Source organism: Medicago truncatula, chromosome 7 (assembly GCF_003473485.1).
Source record: "Medicago truncatula cultivar Jemalong A17 chromosome 7, MtrunA17r5.0-ANR, whole genome shotgun sequence".
NCBI lineage: Eukaryota > Viridiplantae > Streptophyta > Magnoliopsida > Fabales > Fabaceae > Medicago > Medicago truncatula.
This window is the reverse complement of record NC_053048.1, coordinates 46,172,429-46,198,530: the sequence shown is the minus strand read 5'-3', so window position 1 is coordinate 46,198,530 and position 26,102 is coordinate 46,172,429. Positions and strand designations below refer to the sequence as shown.

Here is a 26,102-nt window from a genome sequence, read left to right as displayed (position 1 = left end):
TTAAAAAGTCCAATTTTCAACTCAAAACTTAATTTTTTGACTTCCTTAACCAGTGTGCCGGAGACAAGAATACTGGTTAGCATGACCCTTATTTCAAGCGAAAAATGGTTTCATTCAACAAATCATTGTATATCCTATTTTCAGTATGGTTCTTTCAAATCATTGTATATCTTTCTCTATTACTGAGATTTCAATATCTTGCCGCCATGGGGTAAAGTCATGTCGTATCTATGGAACAGGTAGCAAGATTGATGCTGATGCTAACAAGTACCTTAATTGATAATTACATTATTTTTCTAGACATAAGTTTTTTTTTTCTCTTCTCTTTAAAGAATATTTTAGAACACTTGTTAGCATTTTTCATTACTTTCTCTGTCTCACCGTCACGTTGTTTTGCTGCCTTGCCATCTCGCTATAACGGTGTCTTAGAAAGTTTCGCTGCCTCACCATTTTAAGTGTATAACTTTCAAGTTGATGCACAAATGGAAAAATGAAATGAAATGAAATATAGGTAAGGCCCTAATCCTAATGGATTTTGGTAGATAAACTTTGGTGTTATCCTTCTTTTTTTACCGGAAAAGTGTAACTAAAATAGGACTGTCACACCTCCCTGCAAGCATAAGAAGAATCAATTATTTAATATTTATAATAAAATTTACGGATTTAAAATTCTGTTTTAAACAAAATTACCTTTTTTGAATTCTATAATCTGTCATGTTTCGGATTATAGAATCAGGACAATCCATTTGTGTGGTTTAAACCCATATAATTTAAACATGAAAAAATAACCCCAAAACCTACAGTCCTTCATTTTTCATCAAATCCACATCTAATTCATATCATTTAACAAATTTTGAACATATAAGCAAGAAGCTAGTACACATTTACTCTATTATTTTGTTTTCAAGTTGTTTTCTTCTTTTCTTTCTATACCACTAGTATTGTTTAGATTTTAAAATATGAAATTTTGTTTCATTTGTTCGAATTTTAGAATAAAAAAATTACACAGATTTGTAGCATTGCTGATTTCTCATGTATTTTCCTGATTTTCTCATGTTTTCTCAAAGTTTTAGAAAAGTAGAGACGTGCTGACCGCATTAGGGGGAACAACATCTGCTAAGTAAGAGTGTGACAAATCCAAACAAGGGTTTGTATACTAACCTTTTGGTTTGTCTGTTCTCTTGCATTTGTTTTTTGTTGTTGGTTTGTTCTCTTTGGTGTACCTATTTCATTTCTGTAAAATTTGACCATAAGGCCTACTTGATGATTCTTACCAAGGTTTAAAAGTATCAGACATTGGTTGCAAGGTCAAGTGTTAAAGCAGAGATTAGGAGTTTAGAACATGCTATACTGCAGAAATTTTATGGCTTCATTCATTATTACGAGAATTAAGAATCAAACATCAAACTCCAAGTTTCTCTGTGATCATTTAAGTGCGCTCTCTCACACACACAATCCAATTCTACTCTCATGCAGTATAATTGTAAGGGAAAATGTTATTAACGAGATCAACAGGCAGACATGATAACAAAGCCCTTGTGAAAATATGCAGCATACCATATTTTTACCAAACTAAAGATCCTAATTTCATATGTAACTGTATAAAAGCCATACCACATGTCACTTAGACTATCCAATCTCGAGCTATGATACAATATTTAATTAGTAATAAAGAAAATATAATAATGGTTGTGGGATATTTTCTTCTTTAGATGGAACTCCTATACAAAAAGAAAAATCCGAATGTTCTTAACGCCTTTGGAAATTAAACATCTTGATTGCTATGGCAAACACCAAAGCAAATGCTATTGGAAATGCAACATTGACAAGAGCAACCACTCCTAGAAAATCATGCTTGAAACCAAAGTAATTTCTCAAAAATTCTTCCACTGTTTGTCTTCCATCACTGGTTTCAATGTTTTGTTTTACATCTCCATATTGTGAAGCCACCAATCCATACAAACTCCACGCTATTGGATTTGCCCAACTGTACCACCTCCACCACACTGGAATACTCTGTTAACCAAACTCACCAAGAAAAATCAGACTATTATTAATTAAAATGACACTAATTACTATTTTACAACCATCTCTGACTATCCTTTGAGGTTACAAAGTCAGACTCTTACTATTGAACTGAAACCTTAAAAATAAAAAATATGAAATTAAAATGCACTAAGAATTTGAGGAAGTAAAAACTTACTGGTCTTGGGACTATGAATCCTGAGAAGAGATTCCATATTGAGTAGAATGCTGAGGAAACTATAATGGATATGTGATTGTTTGGGGTCAAGGCCACCGACATCATCCCATAGTAGGTGTAGTAGAGGAAGGTGAAATACATGAAGAATAGGAAATACGAAAATTTAACCACAGACCACTCCAAACCAATCATCGCATACACTATAATGCCATAGACCACAGCTTGTACAAAAACATATGGGAGCTCTATCAAAACCTGCAATGCAAGATAATTAACTGTTTTTTGTTATGTTCTTACGATATTAAAGTCATTAATCTTGGTACCAGAAGATATATTTTATAAATTGGTAAGGATACTTGCCTGCCCAAACGCATATGGAAAAGTAGAATACATTCCGGCTGCTCTTTCTCTATAAAAGACCGTTCTTTCAACAACAACCACCGGCTGCACTGAATTACAATTCATGACGCCAATTAGGATAACAGCAGAATACATGGACCCCATGGCATTAAAAAGATCTTGCTCCTTTTCACTGCAATAATGAAATGAAATTTTACAAATTCAAGAGTTTGAAGCCGTAAAAAATTCTAGTTTTCCAATTTGAATTTACATTTTGGAGCCAAGGTCCCAAAACATGCTTCCAAGCAAAACAGCCACGGCGGTTGAGTACAGAAATCTTATGGCATTATATTCAGGATTGCGCCAATAAGACCAATGTTGTTTCCATAAGCAAGCCATACATTGTGTAAAAAAGGATCTCGAGTACTGTGAAGGAAAATAGAGATCTTTTGAACAAGGTGCTGGAGCACTCAATTCTTTGACAAGTGCTTTGTTTATCCTGAAACAATTATAGTAGATTATTTTCCATTTCTATAGTTTGATTAGATTGTGGGTACCAGTGAAAATACCTGTATAACTCTGAATTTTTGTACAACTCTGCAAAATCAATCCCCAATTCCCTTTCTTTAGATGAAGTTGTGACTTCCAACATCCATGTTGCTGGATTATAACCGTCTTTGATCTTTCTAACACCTTGGATTCCCTTCAAGACAAGTGTGTACATTTTGAAATGTTAACAAGAAGATAATAATTTGAAGCATAAAATTGAAATCAATTCCATACTTATCATTGTCTATATACATATATATTCTACCTACCTCAAAGTGATTGATTAAATTGGAAGAATTATGTCCAAGTGGGCCCACATATATCTCTTGCCCTCCTTGCTTAAGTAGCAAAAGCTGCATTTTATTATGAGAAAAAATTAGAAACTTGATATATTGTAATGGAAGAGAACAGACAATTTTTTTTTTAATTTCTTTGAGTTTTCAACTTTTTATTTTTCACCTCATCAAAAGATTCAAATATATCAATGCTAGGCTGGTGGATTGTACAAACAACTGTTCTTCCTGTATCTACTGTGTTTCTAACTGTTCTCATCACAACTGCTGCAGCCCTTGCATCTAGCCCAGAAGTTGGTTCATCCATGAATATTATTGAAGGATTAGCAACCAACTCAACTGCAACAGTCAGCCTTTTGCGCTGCTCCATTGAGAGACCGCAAACACCAGGAAGTCCTACTAATGCATTTCGCAGTGGTTTCAGTTCCACAAGTTCCATGACTTCCTCAACGAACATCTTCAAGTATAAGTCATTTTCAAACTTAAACATAATAATTCCAATGAATGGTAAAATCTCAAGTGATTAAAGTACTAACCTTTCTGGTTTCAGCATTGATGTCTGGGGACAACCGGAGCCATGTTGGATAGAGCAAAGATTCATAGACAGTAACATAAGGAGAATGGATATCAGTTTGCTCACAGTATCCAGAAATTCTTGCAAAGGTTTCTTGCTTTTTTGGATAGCCGGAAATTGTGATGTTCCCACCAATATATCCACCGGTTTTTCTACCAGAAAGCACATCCATTAGAGTTGTTTTTCCAGCACCAGTGATGCCCATCAGAGCCGTGAGAACACCTGGTCTGAAAGCTCCACTTACACCCTTTAAAAGAACTAACTTATCTTCAAGAACGCCTCGGTTTTTCATTTCCTGCAAATCCAGTCCAAGTATTTGATAATATCTACTTCACAACAGTGGTTTGAAAGTTCAATATGATAATTTTTTCCAATTTATTTTGGGATTCAATTCCTAAACATAATTCGTTTGAAACATTTTTTACTATCAATCAATTATAACTGTCAGACCATTAGAAATATTTAACTTTAATTATAACTGTTAGATAATAAAGTATTGAGCTTAAGTCTTTGGACTTTTATATTACTAAGTTAGGAGCCTGTTATACCCTGTTTTTGGACCTAAAAATACTGGGCCCAATTTCATTTCAAACTTTGTCAATTATCAAATTTCAACTGCACAGTTCAAATTGTCTCTGCCTCGCAGTATTTTCAATCACCATTTTACCTATGTTTTTCTTGCATAAAACCTTTCGAAATGTCTTTACTTGTCTTGTAAGTCATTCAAAAGTGTCTCTCAATCATTACACTGATTTTTCTACAGTTTATTTCAAAATTTGCAAAAAGTCGTACAGAAGGGTATTTTGGTCATTTCCTGCAGTGGGACCCATTTTCATCCTTGTGACTGTCTCTGAGTCTTTTCAGATTGATTTTTTTTTTTTAACATTTCATCAGTAAACCTTGTTAAATTCATTTCAAACTTGCATCTGAGTCAGTGTCAAGTCAATTTGAATCTGTTTAGGTCATTTTTAGCCCTAGGGGCATTTTGGTCATTTCACACAAAATTTTCGGCATAGAGAGGTTACTTTGAAGTACCTCATTTAAGCCATTGGTTCGTTTTAGTCCGTTTTGTCAATTTTATTTTTTGTTTCGCTTTACGTTTGGTCAAATTACGTTTTTATTCAATCTTATTTTTAATTGCATTTTGGTCCCTCAATTGAGGTCCCAAAATTGCATTTTTTGTCCAAACAGTTTTTAATTTCATTTCAGTCCTTACTTTCATTTTTCAGTCCAGTCCATATATTTTTCAAATTTGCAAACAGGTCCTTCAAGTCAAATTACAGGGCAGCGCCCCTTTTTCAGTCCAATGCCACATGTCAGCTTTCTAATGGTCCAATCACTCACACATCAGCTATAAATACTGTTCACAGTGCCACATAATTCGGAGATCCATTAATCACACGCCAACTCATAAACACAAATCCAATTTTTCTCTCTCAGCAATTGAATCAAAACAGAAAATTTCCCCAGAATTCCTCAAGAACACCAAGAACACAAAACCCTAACCGTTTCCAGAAACTCAAAAGTTCATCAGAAATCAACGAATTTCACATCAATCCTCAGAGATTCGTGTGAATCTTCATCACTGGATTGAAGATTCTCCTGCAATTCTAAGTGCGAGCTCACATTGAAGCAAGCTCAAGCACTGATCACAGGAATTCTCTCACGCGGATCTAAGAAGCAAGAAGCAAGCTCAAGCACGTAATCACAGAGAGAGAAGTAGAGAAGGAATCGGAGAAGATGAAGAAACAGAACCGGTAAACCGATTTATTTTCGGTCCAGAGAAAATCAAAGATTCGTCAAAGAACATTCAAGTTTTCCGAAGATTTTCTCTATCAAAAGTTTCAACCAAAACTCAGGTAAAACTCATTTTTCTCTTTAAAAAGTTATAATCACGGTTAAACCTGCATGAAAACGAACAAACAGATCTAAATTTTCCAGAATCACAAAGATAAAGTCATAACCGTAAACACCAAAACCTAGATCCATAAGGATCCAAGTTTTGAAAGCAAGAACAAGCACCAGAGAAGTGATGAACGACGAAACGATGTAGATCCTTAAAGGTATAAACGTTTTCTTTCAAAAAAGATCAAAAAATTAGTTTCAAAACCGTACGAAGATTTTCAGATCTACGTCGTTTCAAGCTGTGTTTGAGAAAATCTTTGCTGGATTCGTGTTTAGGGTTAAAGGACGAATCGTTTGATGTGAAAATCTTTGAATTCTGGAAAGTTAGGTCACCGGAGAGTTCATAGGCTCGCCGGAGAAGATGAAGTTTCCGGCGGACCTTCAAGGTCTCCGCCGTAGCTTCATCCTCACCGGCGGTGAGTTTTTAGAGAGAGGCGAGAGAAGAGAGAAGTTTAGAGAGAGAGGGAGATGGAAGAAATGAACTGGACCGGTGTCCATATGCTTATATAGACGCCTGAACCGGTCCGGTTCATTTTGTTTTCATCCTGGACCGTAGGATCTAGGGTTTTTACGTTTGAATGGCTGTGATGCTCTGCTTCCGTGTGCTTGATCTGTGTTACCATGCGCTGCTTGCTTTGAACCGTCAGATCTAGGTCTGGATCAATCTAACGCCCCTGAGGCCTTTGGATGATCCAGGCCCAGTGGGTTTTGGGTTGGGCTTAAGTTTCTTTCTACGTTTTTGTTTTTTTTGCTATTTGCACTGTTTTCCTTGCTATCTGAACCTGTTGCTTGCTCACATTTTTTTACAAAAATTCCTAAAAATCCTAGTTGTTTCTTGATATATTTTTGGTATTTCTATGGTGTTTTGCATGTAAAAAAAATGGTAAAATGGCATGAATTAATTTCCATGTGTTTTTACATTTTTGGTATTATTTTGGTTATGTTTTTATTCTTGACACTTTGATATGTGACATGAATAAATGATACCCAATCTTGTGATGAATATGCCTCTGGTCATGTGCCCTTTTTTGCTGTTTTTGGATATGATTTTGTAAATTTCTTGTTTTGCAAGCAACAAGTGTTTGTCTTAAGGAATAAAGTGTCAAATTCCTCTATGAATTTGGTGTGATACTTTGCTTGCATGTGTCTCTATTAATTTCACATCATGATTTGAAACAAAATCTCTTTCAAAATTGCCATAATGTGAGAATTATGGGTCACAAGCACATTTAGGTATCATATCAAATTTTCTTAGGTTTTTACCACTTTATTACTTCCTTTTTGCCATTCTTATGCAATTTCTTGTTGTTTATTTCCTACTATTTTGTGCTTTATGATTACTAACCATTTCATTTCATGTGCCATACATTTCATAGCATTTCACTATCTCCACCACTTTTTTTAGCTTAGCCTTTATTTTTGCAAGTTTTAATTCATTCGGTGATGTAATTTGTTATCATTGGTTTGTAGCTTGGCAAAGAGGCCATAGAATGTATTTAGGCAATTCTTGTAATATGGACTATGGACACTATGGCGCACCGGCACGCACACACTCACCCTAGATGTATGCCTAGGATTGCGTGTGTAGATGTATGCCTAGGATTGCACGGTTAGATGAATGCTTAGGTTTAAACACTTAGAGAAAATTCAACTTTTTTCCAAAAAATATGCAAACAAACTCGCTTCAAATATTTTTCATAAAAATGGAGTCAAAACTCCAACAACTTTTCACCTTTTATTTTCTTAATAAAATTCTCAAATAAGTCTAATCATTTAGACCTTTTTGCAAAATCACTAAACAAACCCTCACTTTTTCATACTCTAATGCTCATGAAGCCTCTCAATCCCCTTCTTCAAAATCATTTTCAAAATTTAAAATCAAACAATTAAAACAAAAAAACAACAAGTCTTTTTAGCAAGAACTACGCCGGTTTTGATCCCGTAAAACGGTACGTAGGCAAGGGACTTTAACCCCTCCAAGCCGAAATAAAATAAAATTCTACTTCTTCTCACCTCCATTCTTCACTCAAATAAAACTTCTTTCAATAAAGTAGGCAATAAAAATAAAGCGTAGAAATAAGCTTAGGAGAACGGTTCTTATGGAATACCATAATCGCTCCGGGTGCCTAACACCTTCCCGTAGCGAAAACGACCCCCGAACTTAGAATCTAAGGGTTTTTTCTCAATTTTGCCCTTCCCAAGAAAAAAGAGAGATATCAACGGTCAAAAGGTTCAAGTCCAATTAATGGCTTGGCACCCAAAAACCATGATAACAGAGCCCATTGTTTTTTATATATATTCTCTTAAGTTAGCAGCCCATTAGGATTTATATATATATTCTCCTGTAACCTTTTGTAATGTCAAGTTAATGCTATTCTATGAAACCCTTGCCTCCATTGTTGTTCCCATTCTCTCTTTATTTATTTTGCATTCTTTCTTTATTTTGTAGCTATATTGTTAACAATAACTATTCCTAAAGTTACTCATGTAATTGAGTGTGATTTGCTTTTTACATTGACAGTGTATCGAAATTTAACTTTTTATTCAATTGGTTTCTAGATTACCTGCGGCATGTCTATAGAATATGTAACTTCATCAAAGGTTATAGAATGTGGTTCAAAAGGAAGAACCATTCCCTTTTTCCTACTATGATTTGTTTCCGCAGCAATTATTTCTTGTCTACTAGGAGAGATGCTTCCACTTCTACTTTCTCCTTTTTTCACTGTGAAGTAGCTCCAATGTTATCCATAATGTTATGTGAATTGAAAATAAAAAATTACTCATCTAGACTCTTAGGGTGCGTTTGATTTGATCTGCTAAAAAATGAAGGACTGGACAACAAAAAACCGTATAAGACCGAAAATCATTCAATACCATCAAAGTTTGTGGTGTGTTGTTATGTTCAATACTTCATGTTAAGAAATTCACATTATCGAGAAAATAGAAAGGAGAACAAATTGAATACAATTTGCATTTAATTTTACTTTGGAAAAGATTAATTTTTTGAAACAACACAATAATAGCATAAAAGTTGGTCTTTTTTGCTTATATTTTGGTACAAAGAGTAGACCTTACTACATTGTCGGTAGTTATGAGATGAAAGTACCTTTGTTTGAGAGCTTTGAAAAACTTTCCTTTATGAATTTCAATACATTAGTTCTTTTCCGGCTACCACCAATTTGCTCATTGCTTTGAGATTCATCTGGAATAACAGTTTGATGCTTCCCAAGTGCTACATGATCAATTTTGAAGATTATCAGTACACGAACTGTAGTCTCATCTGTTTTATCATACATCTAAGGTGAAGATACTCACGATTCAAGAAAGTGAGAGCAAGGATATATCCAAAGTTGAAAAGTAATGTATATCCAATCAAAGCACCAACACATATCCAATACCAATATGTCTCAGTAAAGAAACTGCGAGATTTCAAAACTTCAACTCCTAGTGATTCGGTTGAGTTAGGAAGAACCTTTCATAAGAAATCATATCAAAATCATCAGACTATTTATATTTTTTGATGAGTAAGAATTAAATTCGGTACTCTGGAGTTTACAACACTCACACACACAACGAACCAAGCACTTGCACCAGACCTTGGTGGTACACAAGATGATTTATATGATAAGGAAGTCAGAGAAAATGAACATATGAATATGAAATAGTAAAAGACTTACATGTTTCCATTTATTCCCAAGGAACTCATTAATTACCATGGCATTTTGTCCATACATCAAAGGTGATATCCAAAATCCCCAAATCCACCATTTTTTTATACTGTCTATGAGCAGCATAAAGCAAAGAAAAGAGAGAAATCTTAGTATAGAACATAGTGAGACAAACACTGTGATTGTTTTTTTTGTTTTGTATCCGTAATTATTATAGTACCTTTTGATAGAACAAAACCACTCATTGAAAAAAGGATGGCAATTGCAAATGATACAAATGTTAGAGCCACTGTCATGTCCCTCCCAACTGCTGCAACGAATCTGAACAATGCAGCAGCCATCTGGTGTACTAGTACAAGAATAAGGTATTGTCTGAAAAATCTGCATTAGGAAGTATATAGACAAATGCATATCATTATTTGTTTAGTAAGATAAGAATAGACAATGATACAAGGGAAAAATAATATATCAAGGGCTTGATTGTATTGGCTTATTTGAGTTTATCTACTGACATAAACACATACAAGAGACTCTTTAGAAGAGCTTACGAAAACAATTTGACTTCTATTTATTTAATCTTATTGTAGAAATAGCTTATACATTAGCGCTTATGCTTTAAGTGCTTAATTAAACTGTTTATCCATACTCGGCACAAATCACAAGTACACTGGGACTTATAAACACATATGACCCTTACCTTCCAATATATGGATCAAAACCAATGACATAGTAAGTGAGAAATACCCAAACAGCCACTTCCAAACAAGTCAAGGGGATTTTTAGGATCCACGAAGGAAGAGAATATGCCCATGGAGGGAAAAAAAGGCACCCCCTTTGCTTGTAGAAAATAGGAAGCCTTGAAACTACCATGGAAAGTTCAGCCATTCCAATAAACATGATCACAACGACGCCAAAGAACAACGCACCTACATATATACCTCCATGCGCCACAGAATCTTTGCGCATTTCTGTTCGGAGGAAGACGGTCATGGCTATCATTGCCATTACAGCAAGCTAAAATGAGAAGGAAGTCATCAATGATGGATTTTAGTAGTATTATATGATATTTAATGTGATCCATACACCAAAAATGCCCCGCATGACTTGGGGATAGAGGGCATACACAATTCCCACAGTCGATATTCTCTTGATGAACAAGCTTGCTGTATATATTTTAAATAAATAAAACAATACAACAGATTTGAGGTCAGAACATAATGTTAAAAATGGAAATTTCTCATTTCCAAACTTACTTGGCAAAGCTGGAAGATGTAGACAAATGAATTGCGCTTCATAAGTAAATATTCTCTTGATGAACAAGCTTTTAACAGTTCAAATTTTCCAACTCCATATTTCTTTGTTGTCAAAGCGGCTGGGTGGCTCTTAGACTTGTCAAATTCAGTACCAAGTTCATCACCAAGTCTTCTGCAAACATGAAATGATTGAAATGCCTCAGAAAACTCTTCAGCTGTGACAAATCTATATTGTTGATCTTTGTGTTGCCAGTACTGCTCTTGATCTTTCCTTGATGTCACCTATAACATAATAATTTCCATAGAAAAATTTAAATTGCTATCGTATATTATAGATAAATGAAACTTTGTTTATATAAAAATGAGAGAAGACACAATGACACTCACTTCTTGCAAAAAATCTGCCACTCCTTTCCTATTTGGACATTTAAAACCAATTGATTTGAAAAATTCAAGCACGTGTTCCCGAGGACCTTGGTATATAATGTGACTATCAGAGAGTAGAATAATGTCGTCGAATAGATTGTAAGTTTCTGGTGGCGGCTGCAGGAGTGAGATCACCGCGGTTCCTTTGAGAATGTGGACATATTGCTTCATTGAATTCACAATTTGAAAAGTTGTTGAGCTATCCAAACCAGTAGATATTTCATCCATGAATAAAGCTTTAGTTGGTCCAACCAACATCTCCCCTATAGATTCCTAATAATCAGTTTATTGACGTAATTAATCACAACGCGTGTTAGATTTAAATCAGATTTGTTTTACCTGTTGTAAGGCGTTTCTTTTGTCCGCCAGAGATACCTCTTATCATTGCATTTCCCACAACAGTATCAGCACATATCTCTAGTCCCAAAACCTACAAATGTATAGCAAAGAAACAAGAGAGACTTCAAAACATAATATTAAAATGTAGTTATGGTGAGATTAGATATGAAAGTATAAATTACTTTACCCTTAGGACATAATCTGTTATCAAATTTTCCTTCTGGCCTTCAATTGCTACAACCTGTGAGCATTATGAATCATAATGACAGCCACTTTAATATCAGTAATATATATCTGTATGGAAAATAAATAAATGATCCACTGAGTTGAAAAGAAATTTTATATTACTTTCATGTACACATCAATATCTGGATCAGGCTTGATATTTGCATCTTTTTCTCTTCTGGACAATTCTGCTAGCAAGTCTGCAGAATGTCAACAATATTACACGTGGTCAAAACTTTCTAATTTAGGGCTTGTTTGAACTTATCTACTGGAATAATTACTTGTGAGACTGTTTGGTAGAGTTCATGGAAACAGTTTATGACATGTCCATAAGTTGCTTTCAGCTTATTTCCATAAGGTCGTCAGGATAGCTTTTGAAAACAGCTTATATGAAAACAGTTTGACTCTATCTTTTGTTACTGAAATAGCTTATACATAATCGATTACATGCTAAGATTATTTTTTACAATATTAAACATTTATTATATAAGCGATTAATTAAGCTGTTTATTGAAAGAAAGCCTTAATACTTCAGCTTGTGTATTCAATAATGAATATAAGTATAAAGAAATCTTGTAGACCAACCATATTGAGGTCCAACTCCTTGGACTCTTGCCGAGAAGGCCAATGTTTCTCTAACAGTCAATTCTCCAATGTGAAGATCATTTTGATCCACATAAGCAGCAGTTCTTTGGGGGACAAATTCACTCATCTCATGACCATTATAAGTCACCCTTCCAGAAAACTGATCATGAAGTCAAGTCACACATTATTAGTATTTTAGCTATAGATCTAGTTAGATTGGAAACTATAGATAAAATAGAAAACATAGATAAGAGAGAGGTGTGTTCATCTTCGTTTTAATGTTCTAACCTTCAATTTTGGATCAAGTTTTCCGGCCAAAGCCAAAAGGAGTGTCGTTTTTCCAGAACTTGGAGGGCCCAAAAGCAACGTCATTCTGAAGGAAAAAAAAAAAGCAAATTGAAATTAGTTATATTTGTTCAAAAGGTGCCTAGAGAAATCAATGAATGGAACAGTAAATGTATTGATACCTTGAAGGCTTTATTATTCCACTAACATCCTTGAGAATATTTAGACGTTGCTTTCTACTTGGAAGTACATGAAGAGAGTTCAATAGACTCTTTAAAGTTAATTAAAATGTAAAAAAAACAGAAACCAAAATGTTTAGTTAGAATCCCCTTCAATATAAAAAAAATCACATAGCAAGTTAGTACTATTTTCAAATTTTAGTACTTTACCTCTACTATATTAACCATGAAGTTAGTGAAGGTAGGCAAAGATATGCTTCCTACATGAGCTTCTGCTTCGATATTCAAATGCTCGAATCGAACCTCTATGGTAGGAAGATCAATTCCAACTCTGATATCATCAATGAACAAGAAAAGAATGATAAGCAAAGAAATTAGTGTATTTTAAAAGCACTCTTTTAACATCCCCTGAGGAACAAAATAAAATTGAATTTGAACCTGTCCATGCGATCCTTAAGTTTGAGCAGAAACTTCTCATTGTCCTCTTCAGCAAGTCTAACAAGTCTTTCAAGCAAATCTTTTCTTACTTGCAACCCAAGCTTCTCAACATCAACCTCGGTGGCTTCCCCTTGAAGTGAAGTAAGCAAACCTTTCCTCAAACGTTCAAAAGTAGGAAGTTTCTGAATTGCAGCCCATTTAAGAGCTTCTTCATCATCTTCTTGGTGAAAAGAATTTGAAAAAATCTGAGCAGCATCACTGTTCCTCCAAATTGATGAACTACCTCCACCCCCCATCATTACCACTAGTCAAAATCCAATTGGTCCTAGTAACTAACAACAAATTTGGAGAAAATGGTATTAAAAATCATCAGCTATTTGCTAAAGTTGCTTCAGTTTATTTCTGTTGGTGTTGTTTTCTGCAGTCAAAAATGACCCTTTTCCTTTTTTACATGTTGGAGTGACATAGCTGATGTTCATATGTTTTTTGTTCCTGTAGGTAACATTATAATAACTGAGCCATTTGTAAAAAATATTGTCTCAAAAATATTTAACCATTTCACTTTTCAATACAATATTAATTACCCTTTTTCAATTATAACTCTAATTAATACTATTTTCACCACTCCAAATTCAATATATTCTACTTTACATTTATGATAAAGAAGAATACACAAATACTTGACAAATGCACTCAAAACGATTGTTCTCTCTTTCATTTATACACTTTTCTTTATCTGTGTAAAATAGTCAACTAACTCAGTTAAACTGGGACGAAGGGAGTATCAATTTTAGGAAAAACAATGGTCTAATTACCTAACTGACATCATTGATTATGTCTTGAGAAGCTTAAAATACTAAACAAAATATGGAACCACTTAAGTTGACTTTCTTAGGTTCTGCTTGTGTTAGTCCAATAGTCCTTTTTGTTTACTTGGTACAAAGACCAATAGACATAGTTTTATTTTTATTTTTATTTTAAGACAAAAATAAGGTATACGTGCACACGTAATAATAATAAAAAATAAAAAATGCATTGGTTTCCTTCATATGGTTTCAATCAGCAGATCTTGTCTATTATATTTTTTTAAAGGATAAAACTTAGACACATTTTATTTAGGTGCTTTTCATAAGATTTGTTAATTTTTAAATTTAGATCTAATGTAGAGTTTCAATATCTTTCTCTATCAATGAGATTTCAATATCTTGCTGTTGTGGGGGAAAATCATGCCGTATCTAAGGAACATGAAAAGAAAAGAAAAAAACAAAATGTAATGCTAAGCAGTACTTAAGAAATCCATAATAGAAAGTTCTATCTTAAAAATACAAATTAAATTATTCTCAAATAATAATTATATAATTTTTTTATACAGAATTACTTTTTTTTTTGTTTCATTAAAATATATCCTTAGGCACACATTTTCCAAACAAAAAAAAAATCAAAATTTTATTTAGTCCTGCTCAGATGTACATGGTGGCAATTAAAAATTCAATTGTTGGGATTAAATATGTGAAAATCAAATTATTTTCAAGTCTATAGTATTCCAGGAAGAGCATAAAATTTTGAAGGATCAGGTTGCTTCTGTCGAATCTTCTAAGAAAGAAGCTCATTCATGCAGTAGCTATTACAAATGACTAATTATAGCTTCTGTCGAAATTTCTCTTATTCCTTAAGAGTGTGTTTGGATGGGGGAATGTTTTGAGGGAATGTATTGTTTTAAGGGAATTCAAATACTTTGGGGTGAATTCCATTGTTTGGATAATAATTTGAAGCATTTTCAAAATGATGGAAATTTATGAAGTATTTTGTTCAAGTTAAATTTAGAGAATTTCAAATAACACCTAAAAGCTAAGAATTTCAAATTTATTCATTGTTGTTATTTTTCATTTTGGTCCTCAAATTTTCCAAAAATTTCAAATTGACCCCAATAAATTTCCAAAAAATTGCAAATTGGTCCCTCAAAATTTTCAAAAATTATAATTTGACCCCTCAATTTTTTGAAATTTACATTTTGACCCCTAATTTCAATTTTCAAATTTGGCCCAAAAAAATTAAAATTTATAAAAGTTGCCCAAAAATATGACAATGAATTTTTTTTATTACTTCATCCAAACAAAAGAATTGAAAAATGAAAGTAATTTAATTGAATCATTTAAATTGCCTAGAATTCTAAATTCTTTAAAATTTCTCAATTACCTCATCCAAACACACTCTAAGTCTTTTGAAATCTTATGAATCTATAAATTGATTTCAAATCCTTCATTAAAATCGTGCAAAGTATATTAAAATCCACGAGACTTTCTTAAACACTCATATATCAGCTCCAGATCAATAGGCAGACATGCTAACAAAGCCCTTGTTTAAAAAAAATATGCTCATGATCCTTTTAACAAACTAAATATACTAATTTCATAAGGACAAATAACATATTTAATCGTATAACAGCCGTATCAAATGTCACTTAGACTATCCAATCTCGAGCTATGATACAATATTAACTGGTAAATAAAGAAAATACAAAAATTGAATGTTCTTAACGCCTTTGGAAACTAAACATCTTTATTGATATAGGAAAAAACAAAGCAAAAACTATTGGAAATGCAACATTGACAAGAGCAACTACTCCTAGAAAATCATTCTTGAAACCAAAGTAATTTCTCAGAAAACCTTCCACAGTTTGGCTTCCAACACTGTTTGACAAGAGCAAAATGTATACTAACCTTTTGGTTTGTTTTTTCTCTTGCATTTGTTTTTTGTTGTTGGTTTGTTCTCTTTGATGTGCCTATGTCATTGCTGGAAAATTTGATCATAAGGCCTACTTGATGATTTTTACCAAGGTTTAAAAGTATTAGACAATAGTTGCAAGGTCAAGTGTTAAAGCAGAGATTAGGAATTTAGAACATGCTATAATGCAGAAATTCTATTGCTTCATTCATTATTACGAGAATTAAGGGTCAAACATCAAACTCCAAGGTTTCTCTGTGATCATTTAGGTGTGCTCTCTCTCTCACACACACAATCCAATTCTACACACATGCAGTATAAATGTAAGGGAAAATGTTATCAACGAGATCAATAGGCAGACATTCTAACAAAGCTCTTGTGAAAAGATCCTAATTTCATAAGGATAAACAACATATGCAACTTTATCGAAGCCGTATCACATGTCACTTAGATTATCTAATCTCGAACTATGATACAATATTTAATTAGTAATAAAGAAAATATAATAATGGTTGTGGGATATTTTCTTCTTTAGATGGAACTCCTATACAAAAAGAAAAATCCGAATGTTCTTAACGCCTTTGGAAATTAAACATCTTAATTGCTATGGAAAACACCAAAGCAAATGCTATTGGAAATGCAACATTGACAAGAGCAACCACTCCTAGAAAATCAGGCTTGAAACCAAAGTAGTTTCTCAAAAATTCTTCCACGGTTTGGCTTCCATCATTGGATTCAATGTTTTTTTTTAAATCTCCATATTGTGAAGCCGCCAATCCATACAAACTCCATGCCATTGGATTTGCCCAACTGTACCACCTCCACCACACTGGAATACTCTGTTAGCCAAAGGCACCAAGATTTTTTTTTTTACAAAATCAGACTATTATTAATTAAAATGACACTAATTACTATTTTACAACCATCTCTGACTATCCTCTGAGTTTACAATGTCAAACTCTTACTAATGAACTGAAACCTTAAAAACAAAAACTATGAAATTAAAATGCACCAAGAATTTGAGGAAGTAAAAACTTACTGGTCTTGGGACTATGAATCCTGAGAAGAGATTCCATATTGAGTAGAATGCTGAGGAAACTATAATGGAAATGTGATTGTTTGGGGTCAAGGCCACTGACATCATCCCATAGTAAGTGTAGTAGAGAAAGGTGAAAAACAAGAAGAATAGGCACCACAAAACTTTAACCATAGACCACTCAAAACCAATCATCGCATACACTATAATGCCATAGACCACAGCTTGTACAAAAACATATGGGAGCTCTATTACAACCTGCAATGCAAGCTAATTAACTGTTTTTTGTTATGTTCTTACGATATTAAAGTCATCAAACTTGGTACCAGAAGATATTTTATAAATTGGTATGGATACTTGCCTGCCCAAAAGCATATGGAAAAGCTGAATACATTCCGGCCGCTCTTTCTCTATAAAAGACCGTTCTTTCAACAGCAACCACCGGCTGCACTGAATTACCATTCATGACGCCAATAAGGATAACAGCAGCATACATGGACCCCATGGCATTAAAAAGATCTTGCTCCTTTTCACTGCAATAATGAAATGAAATTTTACAAATTCAAGAGTTTGAAGCCGTAAAAAATTTCTAGTTTTCCAATTTGATTTTACATTTTGGAGCTAAGGTCCCAAAACATGCTTCCTAGCAAAACAGCCACTGCGGTTGAGTACAGAAATCTTATGGCATTATATTCAGGATTGCGCCAATAAGACCAATGTTGTTTCCATAAGCAAGCCATACATTGTGTAAAAAAGGATCTCGAGTACTGAGTAGGAAAATAAAGATCTTTTGAACAAGGTGCTGGACTACCCAATTCCTTGATAAGTGCTTTGTTTATCCTGAAACAATTATAGTAGTGAAAATACCTGTATAACTCTGAATTTTCTGGTTCTATAGTTTGATTAGATTGTGTATACCAGTGAAAATACCTGTATAACTCTGAATTTTTGTACAACTCTACAAAATCAATCCCCAATTCCACTTCTTTAGATGAATTTGTGACTTCCAACATCCATGTTGCTGGATTATAACCGTCTTTGATCTTGCTAACACCTTGGATTCCCTTCATGACAAGTGCTTACAGTTTGAAATGTTAAGAAGAAGATAATAGTTTGAAGCATAAAATCGAAATCAATTTCATACTTTTCATTGTGTGTGTGTGTGTGTATATATTCTACCTACCTCAAAGTGATTGATTAAATTGGAAGAATTATGTCCAAGTGGCCCTACATATATCTCTTGCCCTCCTTGCTTAAGTAGTAAAAGCTGCATTTCATTTTGAGAAAATATTAGAAATTTAATATATTGTAATGCAAGAGAACAAACAATTTGTTTTTAATTTCTTGAGTTTTCAACTTTTTATTTTTCACCTCATCAAAAGATTCAAATATATCAATGCTAGGCTGGTGGATTGTACAAACAACTGTTCTTCCAGTGTCTACTGTGTTCCTAACTGTTCTCATAACAATAGCTGCAGCCCTTGCATCTAGCCCAGAAGTTGGCTCATCCATGAATATTATTGAAGGATTAGCAACCAACTCAACTGCAACAGTCAGCCTTTTGCGCTGCTCCGTTGAGAGACCGCTAACACCAGGTAGTCCTACTATTGCGTTTTGCAGTGGTTTCAGTTCCACAAGTTCCATGACTTCCTCAATGAACATCTTCAAGCATAAGTCATTTTCAAACTTAAACTTAATAATTCCAGTTAATGGTAAAATCTCAAGTGATTAAAATACTAACCTTTCTGGTTTCAGCATTGATGTCAGGGGACAATCGGAGCCATGCTGAATAGAGCAAAGATTCATAGACAGTAACATGAGGAGAATGGATATCAGTTTGCTCACAGTATCCAGAAATTCTTGCAAAGGTTTCTTGCTTCTTTGGAAAGCCGGAAATTTTGATGTTCCCACCAATATATCCACCAGTTTTTCTACCAGAAAGCACATCCATCAGAGTTGTTTTCCCAGCACCGGTGATGCCCATCAGAGCGGTGAGAACACCTGGTCTGAAAGCTCCACTTACACCCTTCAAAAGAACTAACTTATCCTCAAGAACACCTCTGTTTCTCATTTCCTGCAAATCCAGTCCAAGTATTTAATAATATCTACTTCACAACAATGGTTTTAAAGTTTAATATGATAATTTTTTCCAATTTATTTTGGGATCCAATTTGTAAACATCATTCGTTTAAAACATTTTATACTATCAATCAATTATAATCGTCAAATCATTAGAAACATTTAACATTAATTATAACTGTTAGATAATAAAGTATTAAGCTTAAGTATTTGGACCTTTATATTACTAGGTTAGCAGCCCATTAGGTTATATATATATATATATGTATGTATGTATATTCTCTCGTAACCTTTTGTAATGTCAAGTTAATGCTATTCTATGAAACCCTTGTCTCCGTTGTCGTTCCCATTCTCTTTATTTATTTTGTATTGTTTCTTTATTTTGTAGCTGCATTGTTAACAATAACTATTCCTAAAGTCACACATGTAATTGAGTGTGATTTGCTTTTTACACTGACAGTGTATCGAAATTTAACTTTTTATTCAATTGGTTTCTACATTACCTGTGGCATGTCTACAGAATATGTAACTTCATCAAAGGTTATAGAATGTGGTTCAAAAGGAAGAACCATTCCCTTTTTCCTACTATGATTTGTTGCTGCAGCAACTATTTCTTGTCTACTAGGAGAGATGCTTCCTCTTCTACTTTCTCCTTTTTTCACTGTGAAGTGGTCCAATTTTATCCATAAGGTGTTATGTGAATTGAAAATAAAAAATTACTCATCTAGACTCTTAGGGTGCATTTGATTTGATCTGCTAAAAAATGAAGCACTGGACAACAAGAAACCGTACAAGACCGAAAATCATTCAATACCAACAATGTTTGTGGTATGTTGTTCTGTTCAATACTTCGTGTTTAGCAAATCAAACGCACCCTTAGATTTTATATTGGGCGAAATTTCCAACATACTCCCTCCGTCCCAATTATAAGCAAAAATCACCAATTCACATTATGGAGAAAATAGAAAGGAGAACAATTTGAATGCAATTTGCATTTAGTTTTAATTTGGAAAAGATGATTTTTTTTTTGAAACAACACAATAATAGCATAAAAGTTGGTATTTTTTGCTTATATTTTGGGACAAAGAAACTGAGATTTTTTTGATTGTAATTTGGGACGGAGGGAGTAGACCTTACTACATTGTCGGTAGTTATGAGATGAAAGTACCTTTATTTGAGAGCTTAGAAAAACCATCCTTTATGAATTTCAATGCATTAGTTCTTTTCTGGCTACCACCAATTTGCTCATTGCTTTGAGATTCATCTGGTATAACAGCTTGATGCTTCCCAAGTGCTACATGATCAATTTTGAAGATTATCAGTACACGAACTGTAGTCTCATCTGTTTTATCATACATCTAAGGTGAAGATACTCACGATTCAAGAAAGTGAGGGCAAGGATATATCCAAAGTTGAAAAGTAATGTATATCCAATCAAAGCACCAACACATATCCAGTACCAATATGTCTCAGTAAAGAAACTGCGAGATTTCAAAACTTCAACTCCAAGTGATTCGGTTGAGTTAGGAAGAACCTTTCATAGGAAAACATATCAAAATCATCAGACTATTTATATTTTTTGATGAGTAAGAATCAAATTCGGTACTCCGGAGTTTACAACACTCACACACACAATACACCAAGCACTTGCACCAGACCTCGGTAGTACACCAGATTATTTATATGATATGGAATTCATAGAAAATGAACATATGAAATAGTAAAAGAAAGCTTACATGTTTCCATTTATTCCCAAGGAACTCATTATTTACCATGGCATTTTGTCCATACATCAAAGGTGATATCCAAAATGCCCATATCCACCATTTTTTTATACCGTCTATGAGCATAAAGCAAAGAAAAGAAAGAAATCTTAGTGGGACAAACACTGTGATTGTTTATTTGTTTTGTATCCGTATTTATAGTACCTTTTGATAGAACAAAACCACTCATTGAAAAAAGGATGGCAATTGCAAATGATCCAAATGTTAGAGCCACTGTCATGTCCCTCCCAACTGCTGCAATGAATCTGAATAATGCAGCAGCCATCTGGTGTACTAGTACAAGAATAAGGTATTGTCTGAAAAATCTGCATTAGGTTTGATTGTATTAGCTTATTTGGGTTTAGAATAGACAGTGATATAAGGGACAAATAATATATCAAAGGTTTGATTGTATTAGCTTATTAGAGTTTATCTACGGACATAAACACATACGAGAGACTCTTTGGAAGAGCTTCTGAAAACAATTTGACTTTTATTTATTTAATCTTTTATTGTTGAAATAGCTTATACATAAGTGCTTATGCTTTAATGGCTTAATTAAACTGTTTTTCCATACTGGGCACAAATCACAAGTACGCTTAGGACTTATAAACTCATATCACCCTTACCTTCCAATATATGGATCAAAACCAATGACATAGTAAGTGAGAAATACCCAAACAGCCACTTCCACACAAGTCAAGGGGATTTTTAGGATCCATGAAGGAAGAGAATATGCCCATGGAGGGAAAAAAAGGCACCCCCTTTGCTTGTAGAAAACAGGAAGCCTTGAAACTACCATGGAAAGTTCAGCCATTCCAATAAACATGATCACAGTAACGCCAAAGAACAATGCACCTACATATATACCTCCATGCACCACTGAATCTTTGCGCATTTCAGTTCGGAGGAAGACAGTCATGGTTATCATTGCCATTACAGCGAGCTAAAACGAGAAGGAAGTCATCAGTAATGGATTTTAACATTGTATTATTTAATGTGATCCATACACCAAAAATGTCCTGCAATACTTGGGGATAGAGGGCATACACAATTCCCAAAGTCGATACTCTTTATGAGCAAGTTTGTTATAAAAAGTATAAATAAATAAAACAATACAACGGACTTTAGTTCGGAACGTAATGTTAAAAATGAAAATGTCTCATTTCCAAACTTACTTGGCAAAGCTTGAAGATGTAGACAAATGAATTGCGCTTCATAAGTAAATATTCTCTTGATGAGCAAGCTTTTAACAGTTCAATTTTTCCAACTCCATATTTCTTTGTTGTCAAAGCAGCTGGGTGGCTCTTAGACTTGTCAAATTCAGTACCAAGTTCATCACCAAGTCTTCTGCCAACATGAAATGTTTGAAATGCTTCAGAAAACTCTTCAGCTGTAACAAATTTATAAGGTTGGTCTTTGTGTTCCCAGAATTGCTCTTGGTCTTTCACTGATGTCACCTATAACATAATAGTTTTCATGGAAAAATTTAAATTGCTACTATATAGTAAAAATAAATAAAACTTTGTTTATGCAAAAATGAGAGAAGACGCAATGAAACTCACTTCTTGCAAAAAATCCGCCACTCCTTTCCTATTTGGACATTTAAAACCAATTGATTCGAAAAATTCAAGCACGTGTTCCCGAGGACCTTGGTATATAATATGACTATCAGAGAGTAGAATAATGCTGTCAAATAGATTGTAAGTTTCTGGTGGCGGCTGCAGGAGTGAGATCACCGCGGTTCCTTTGAGAATGTGGACATATTGCTTCATTGAATTCACAATTTGAAAAGTTGTTGAGCTATCCAAACCAGTAGATATTTCATCCATGAATAAAGCTTTAGTTGGTCCAACCAACATCTCCCCTACATTTATAGATTCCTAATAATCAGTTTATTGAGGTAATTAATCACAACGCGTGTTAGATTTAAATCAGATTTGTTTTACCTGTTGTAAGGCGTTTCTTTTGTCCGCCAGAGATACCTCTTATCATTGCATTTCCCACAACAGTATCAGCACATATCTCTAGTCCCAAAACCTACAAATGTATAGAAAAAGAAACAAGAGACTTCATAACACAATATTACAATGTAGTTATGGTGAGATTACATATGAAAGTATAAATTACTTTACCCTTAGGACATAATCTGTTATCAAATTTGCCTTCTGGCCTTCAGTTGCTACAGCCTGTGAGCATTATGAATAAAAATGACAGCCACTTCATTATCAGTCAGTTCTATTTGAGTGGAAAATAAGTCTAAGATTCACTAAGTATTAAAAGAACCTCTATATTACCTTCATGTACACATCAATATCTGGATCAGGCTTGATATTTGCATCTTTTTCTCTTCTGGACAATTCTGCTAGCAAGTCTGCAGAATGTCAACAATATTACACGTGGTCAAAACTTTCTAATTTAGGGCTTGTTTGAACTGGCTTGTTTGAACTTATCTACTGGAATAATTACTCGTGAGACTGTTTGGTAGAGTTTATGGAAACAATTTATGACATGTCCATAAGTTGCATTCAGCTTATTTCCATAAGCTCGCCAGGATAGCTTTTGAAAACAGCTTATATGGAAACCGTTTGACTCTATAATTTGTTACTAAAATAGCTTATATTTAATCACTTACATGCTAAGCTTAATTTTTTACAATATTAAATGTTTATTTTATAAGCAATTAATTAAGCTGTTTATCGAAAGAAAGCCTTAATACTTCAGCTTGTGTATTCAATAATGAATATAAGCATAAAGAAATCTTGTAGACCAACCATATTGAGGTCCAACTCCTTGGACTCTTGCCGAGAAGGCCAGTGTTTCTCTAACAGTCAATTCTCCAATGTGAAGATCATTTTGATCCACATATGCAGCAGTTCTTTGGGGGACAAATTCACTCATCTCATGACCATTATAAGTCACCCTTCCAGAAAACTGATCATGAAGTCAAGTCACACTATATTAGCATTTTAGCTATAGATCTAAGATTGGAAACTAGAGATAAAATCGAAAACGTAGATAAGAGGTGGGTTTATCTTATTAATGTTCTAACCTTCAATTTCTGATCAAGTTTCCCGGCCAAAGCCAATAGGAGTGTTGTTTTTCCAGAACTCGGAGGACCCAAAAGCAACGTCATTCTGAAGAAGAAGAAAAAAAGCAAATTGAAATAAGTTATATTTGTTTGAAAGGTACCTAGAGAAATCAATGAATAAAACAGTAAATGTATTGATACCTTGAAGGCTTGATTATTCCGCTAACATCCTTGAGAATATTTAGATGTTGTTTTCTACTTGGAAGTACAAGAAGAGAGTTGAATATTCTCTTCAAAGGTAATTAAAAAAAAAAAAAAAAAAAAAACCAAAATGTTTAGTTAGAATCCCCTTCAATATAAAAAATCACATAGCAAGTTAGTACTATTTTCAAATTTTAGTACTTTACCTCTACTATATTAACCATGAAGTTAGTGAAGGTAGGCAAAGATCTGCTTCCTACACGAGCTTCTGCTTCAATATTGAGGTGCTCGAATCGAACTTCTATTGTAGGAAGATCAATTCCAACTCTGACATCATCCAATGAACAAAAAAAAGGAGGAGAAGCAAAGAAATCAGTGTATTTCAAAAGCATTTCTTTTAAAATCACAAGGACAAAATATTTTTTGAATCCGAACCTGTCTATTCGATCCTTAAGTTTGAGCAGAAACTTTTCATTGTCCTCTTCAGCAAGTCTAACAAGTCTTTCGAGCAAATCTTTCTTTTCTTGCATCCCAAGGTTCTCAACATCAATCTCGATGGTTCCACCTTGAAGTGAAGTGAGCAAACCTTTCCTCAAACGTTCAAAAGTAGGAAGTTTCTGAATTGCAGCCCATTTAAGAGCTTCTTCATCATCTTCTTGGTGGAAAGAATTTGAAAAAATCTCAGCTGCATCACTGTTCCTCCATATTGATGAACTGCCAATCCTGAAACTACCTCCAACCTCCATCAATAACAGGAAAAAGTTTTATCCTTTACGATACCCCAGTTAAAATCTCATTAGTCCTAGTAACTAACAACAAAATTGGAGAAAAGGGTATTCAAAATCATTTGCTATTTGCTAACTACTAATCCTGAAAGTACCTCCAACCTCCATCATCACTACTAATTAATGTTCATATGTTTATGCTACATATTATTATTAATTATTTTTACTTTGTATAAGGAAAAACAACCTCAAATAAATAATGAATCATCATAGTACTTTTGTCAACAAAATAAAATCATAGTACTGTAACACTATAATAGTAGACTAGTAGTATCAGTCTTAGGATAAATAATGGCCTAATTGTCTAACTGAGATCACTGATTTTGTCTTGAGAAGTTTAAAATACTAAACAAAATATAATAGACCAATTAAGTTGACTTTCCTAGATGCTGCTTGTGTTAGTCCAGTGGTCTTTTTTTTATTTGGTACAAAGACCAAGACAATAGTCTTTTTATTTTAAGAAAAAATGGTATAAATCACTGTCTATTAGTAAATTAAAAAAAAAAAAAAAAAAAAACTGCATACTCCAACTCATGGTTGGTTTCCTTCATTTATGATTTCATTCAACAAATCACTCTCTATAAGTATATTTTTTAAGAGGAGTGTTATTTGAACAACCAATTTGATGACAACCATATTTTACAAAGAAAAAAGTGGTATTGGCACGGAAATCATAGCAATAGAGAGATAAAGTAAAAAGTAATGTGAGTATAAGAGAGAAAGTTGTTACAAAAGTTGTCACTAAATGGATGTTCAAATATCATTTCTCATTTTTTAAGCACAAAACTTAGGTGCTTTTCCTATGGTTTTTAACATCAAATACACTTTTTGTAGTTATAGCAAACTATGAGGAAATAATTGAAAGTTAAGTTAACCTCTCCGTACTGAGAAGTATTTTGAATATTAATTTTTGGTTATTGAAGTTGCTTATGTTATGCTTGTGTTTCAATTTATTGTGCTTTTCGTGTTTCATTTTGTATGTGTGTGTGGAAAGGTAGATTTATCGATGTTGTGAATGAATTGATACTGATCACCAAAAGATAGATATGCTATGGGTTTTGCAATAGTGAAAATCTGTAACTAACATTCTCGGAGAGTCTTATTGGTGATCAACAATGATGGTAACTTTTTTTGCAGTTCCCGTTTACAACCTCAAACCATGTATTTTGTATGCAACACAAGTTTTTCTAAAGCTTCCTTGGAGCTCGTTTGGCCAATTTTA

The 26,102-nt window shown here is 33.7% G+C and overlaps 2 protein-coding genes across 5 annotated transcripts; both read right to left on the bottom strand.

The window, feature by feature from the left end:
* Positions 1–1,536: 1,536 nt before the first annotated feature.
* Positions 1,537–13,738, bottom strand: LOC11441484 (pleiotropic drug resistance protein 1). Of its 3 annotated transcripts, XM_003625315.4 has the most exons (24): positions 13,262–13,738; positions 13,034–13,154; positions 12,827–12,915; positions 12,648–12,732; positions 12,360–12,519; positions 11,898–11,974; positions 11,737–11,790; positions 11,550–11,640; positions 11,172–11,473; positions 10,785–11,066; positions 10,229–10,545; positions 9,752–9,912; positions 9,541–9,644; positions 9,179–9,335; positions 8,970–9,095; positions 8,428–8,585; positions 3,921–4,253; positions 3,551–3,841; positions 3,361–3,444; positions 3,112–3,245; positions 2,814–3,041; positions 2,564–2,735; positions 2,204–2,458; positions 1,537–2,016 (listed from the first exon to the last, which is right to left on the bottom strand). In XM_003625315.4, the coding sequence occupies exons 1-24, from the start codon at positions 13,558–13,560 to the stop codon at positions 1,750–1,752; spliced, it is 4,347 nt and encodes a 1,448-aa protein (XP_003625363.2). In that variant the 5' UTR covers positions 13,561–13,738; the 3' UTR covers positions 1,537–1,749. The 3 variants fall into 3 exon arrangements, with proteins under 3 accessions (XP_003625363.2, XP_024625543.1, XP_039683656.1); XM_024769775.2 differs by lacking the exon at positions 10,229–10,545 and having other exon boundaries at positions 9,541–9,640; XM_039827722.1 differs by lacking the exon at positions 13,262–13,738 and having other exon boundaries at positions 12,827–12,880; positions 13,034–13,063.
* A 2,612-nt stretch (positions 13,739–16,350) lies between these two features.
* On the bottom strand, positions 16,351–25,043 carry LOC120575748 (pleiotropic drug resistance protein 1). 2 transcript variants are annotated; one of them, XM_039827720.1, is made up of 24 exons: positions 24,531–25,043; positions 24,302–24,422; positions 24,096–24,184; positions 23,916–24,000; positions 23,638–23,797; positions 23,161–23,237; positions 22,999–23,052; positions 22,813–22,903; positions 22,429–22,730; positions 22,042–22,323; positions 21,493–21,809; positions 21,029–21,189; positions 20,837–20,940; positions 20,478–20,634; positions 20,269–20,394; positions 19,604–19,761; positions 18,763–19,095; positions 18,393–18,683; positions 18,205–18,288; positions 17,952–18,085; positions 17,634–17,861; positions 17,383–17,554; positions 17,025–17,279; positions 16,351–16,824 (listed from the first exon to the last, which is right to left on the bottom strand). In XM_039827720.1, exons 1-24 carry the CDS (start codon positions 24,839–24,841, stop codon positions 16,558–16,560), a joined length of 4,359 nt encoding a protein of 1,452 aa, XP_039683654.1. In that variant the 5' UTR covers positions 24,842–25,043; the 3' UTR covers positions 16,351–16,557. The 2 variants fall into 2 exon arrangements, with proteins under 2 accessions (XP_039683654.1, XP_039683655.1); XM_039827721.1 differs by having other exon boundaries at positions 16,592–16,814.
* Positions 25,044–26,102: the final 1,059 nt, after the last annotated feature.

Bases quoted from the DNA above. Each gene is read 5' to 3' on its own strand.
- LOC120575748 (XM_039827720.1), bottom strand. From the start codon at position 24,841: ATGGAGGTTGGAGGTAGTTTCAGGATTGGCAGTTCATCAATATGGAGG. The intron at 24,423-24,530 runs GTTCGGATTCAA...GGATGATGTCAG, and splicing joins CTTAAGGATCGAATAGACAG to AGTTGGAATTGATCTTCCTA. The intron at 17,555-17,633 runs GTAAAATCAAAT...TCATTATTGCAG, and splicing joins TGGGACCTTAGCTCCAAAAT to TGAAAAGGAGCAAGATCTTT.
- LOC11441484 (XM_003625315.4), bottom strand. From the start codon at position 13,560: ATGATGGGGGGTGGAGGTAGTTCATCAATTTGGAGGAACAGTGATGCT. The intron at 11,641-11,736 runs GTAAAGTAATTT...ATACATTTGTAG, and splicing joins TAACAGATTATGTCCTAAGG to GTTTTGGGACTAGAGATATG. The intron at 2,459-2,563 runs GCAAGTATCCTT...CTTGCATTGCAG, and splicing joins TTCCATATGCGTTTGGGCAG to GTTTTGATAGAGCTCCCATA.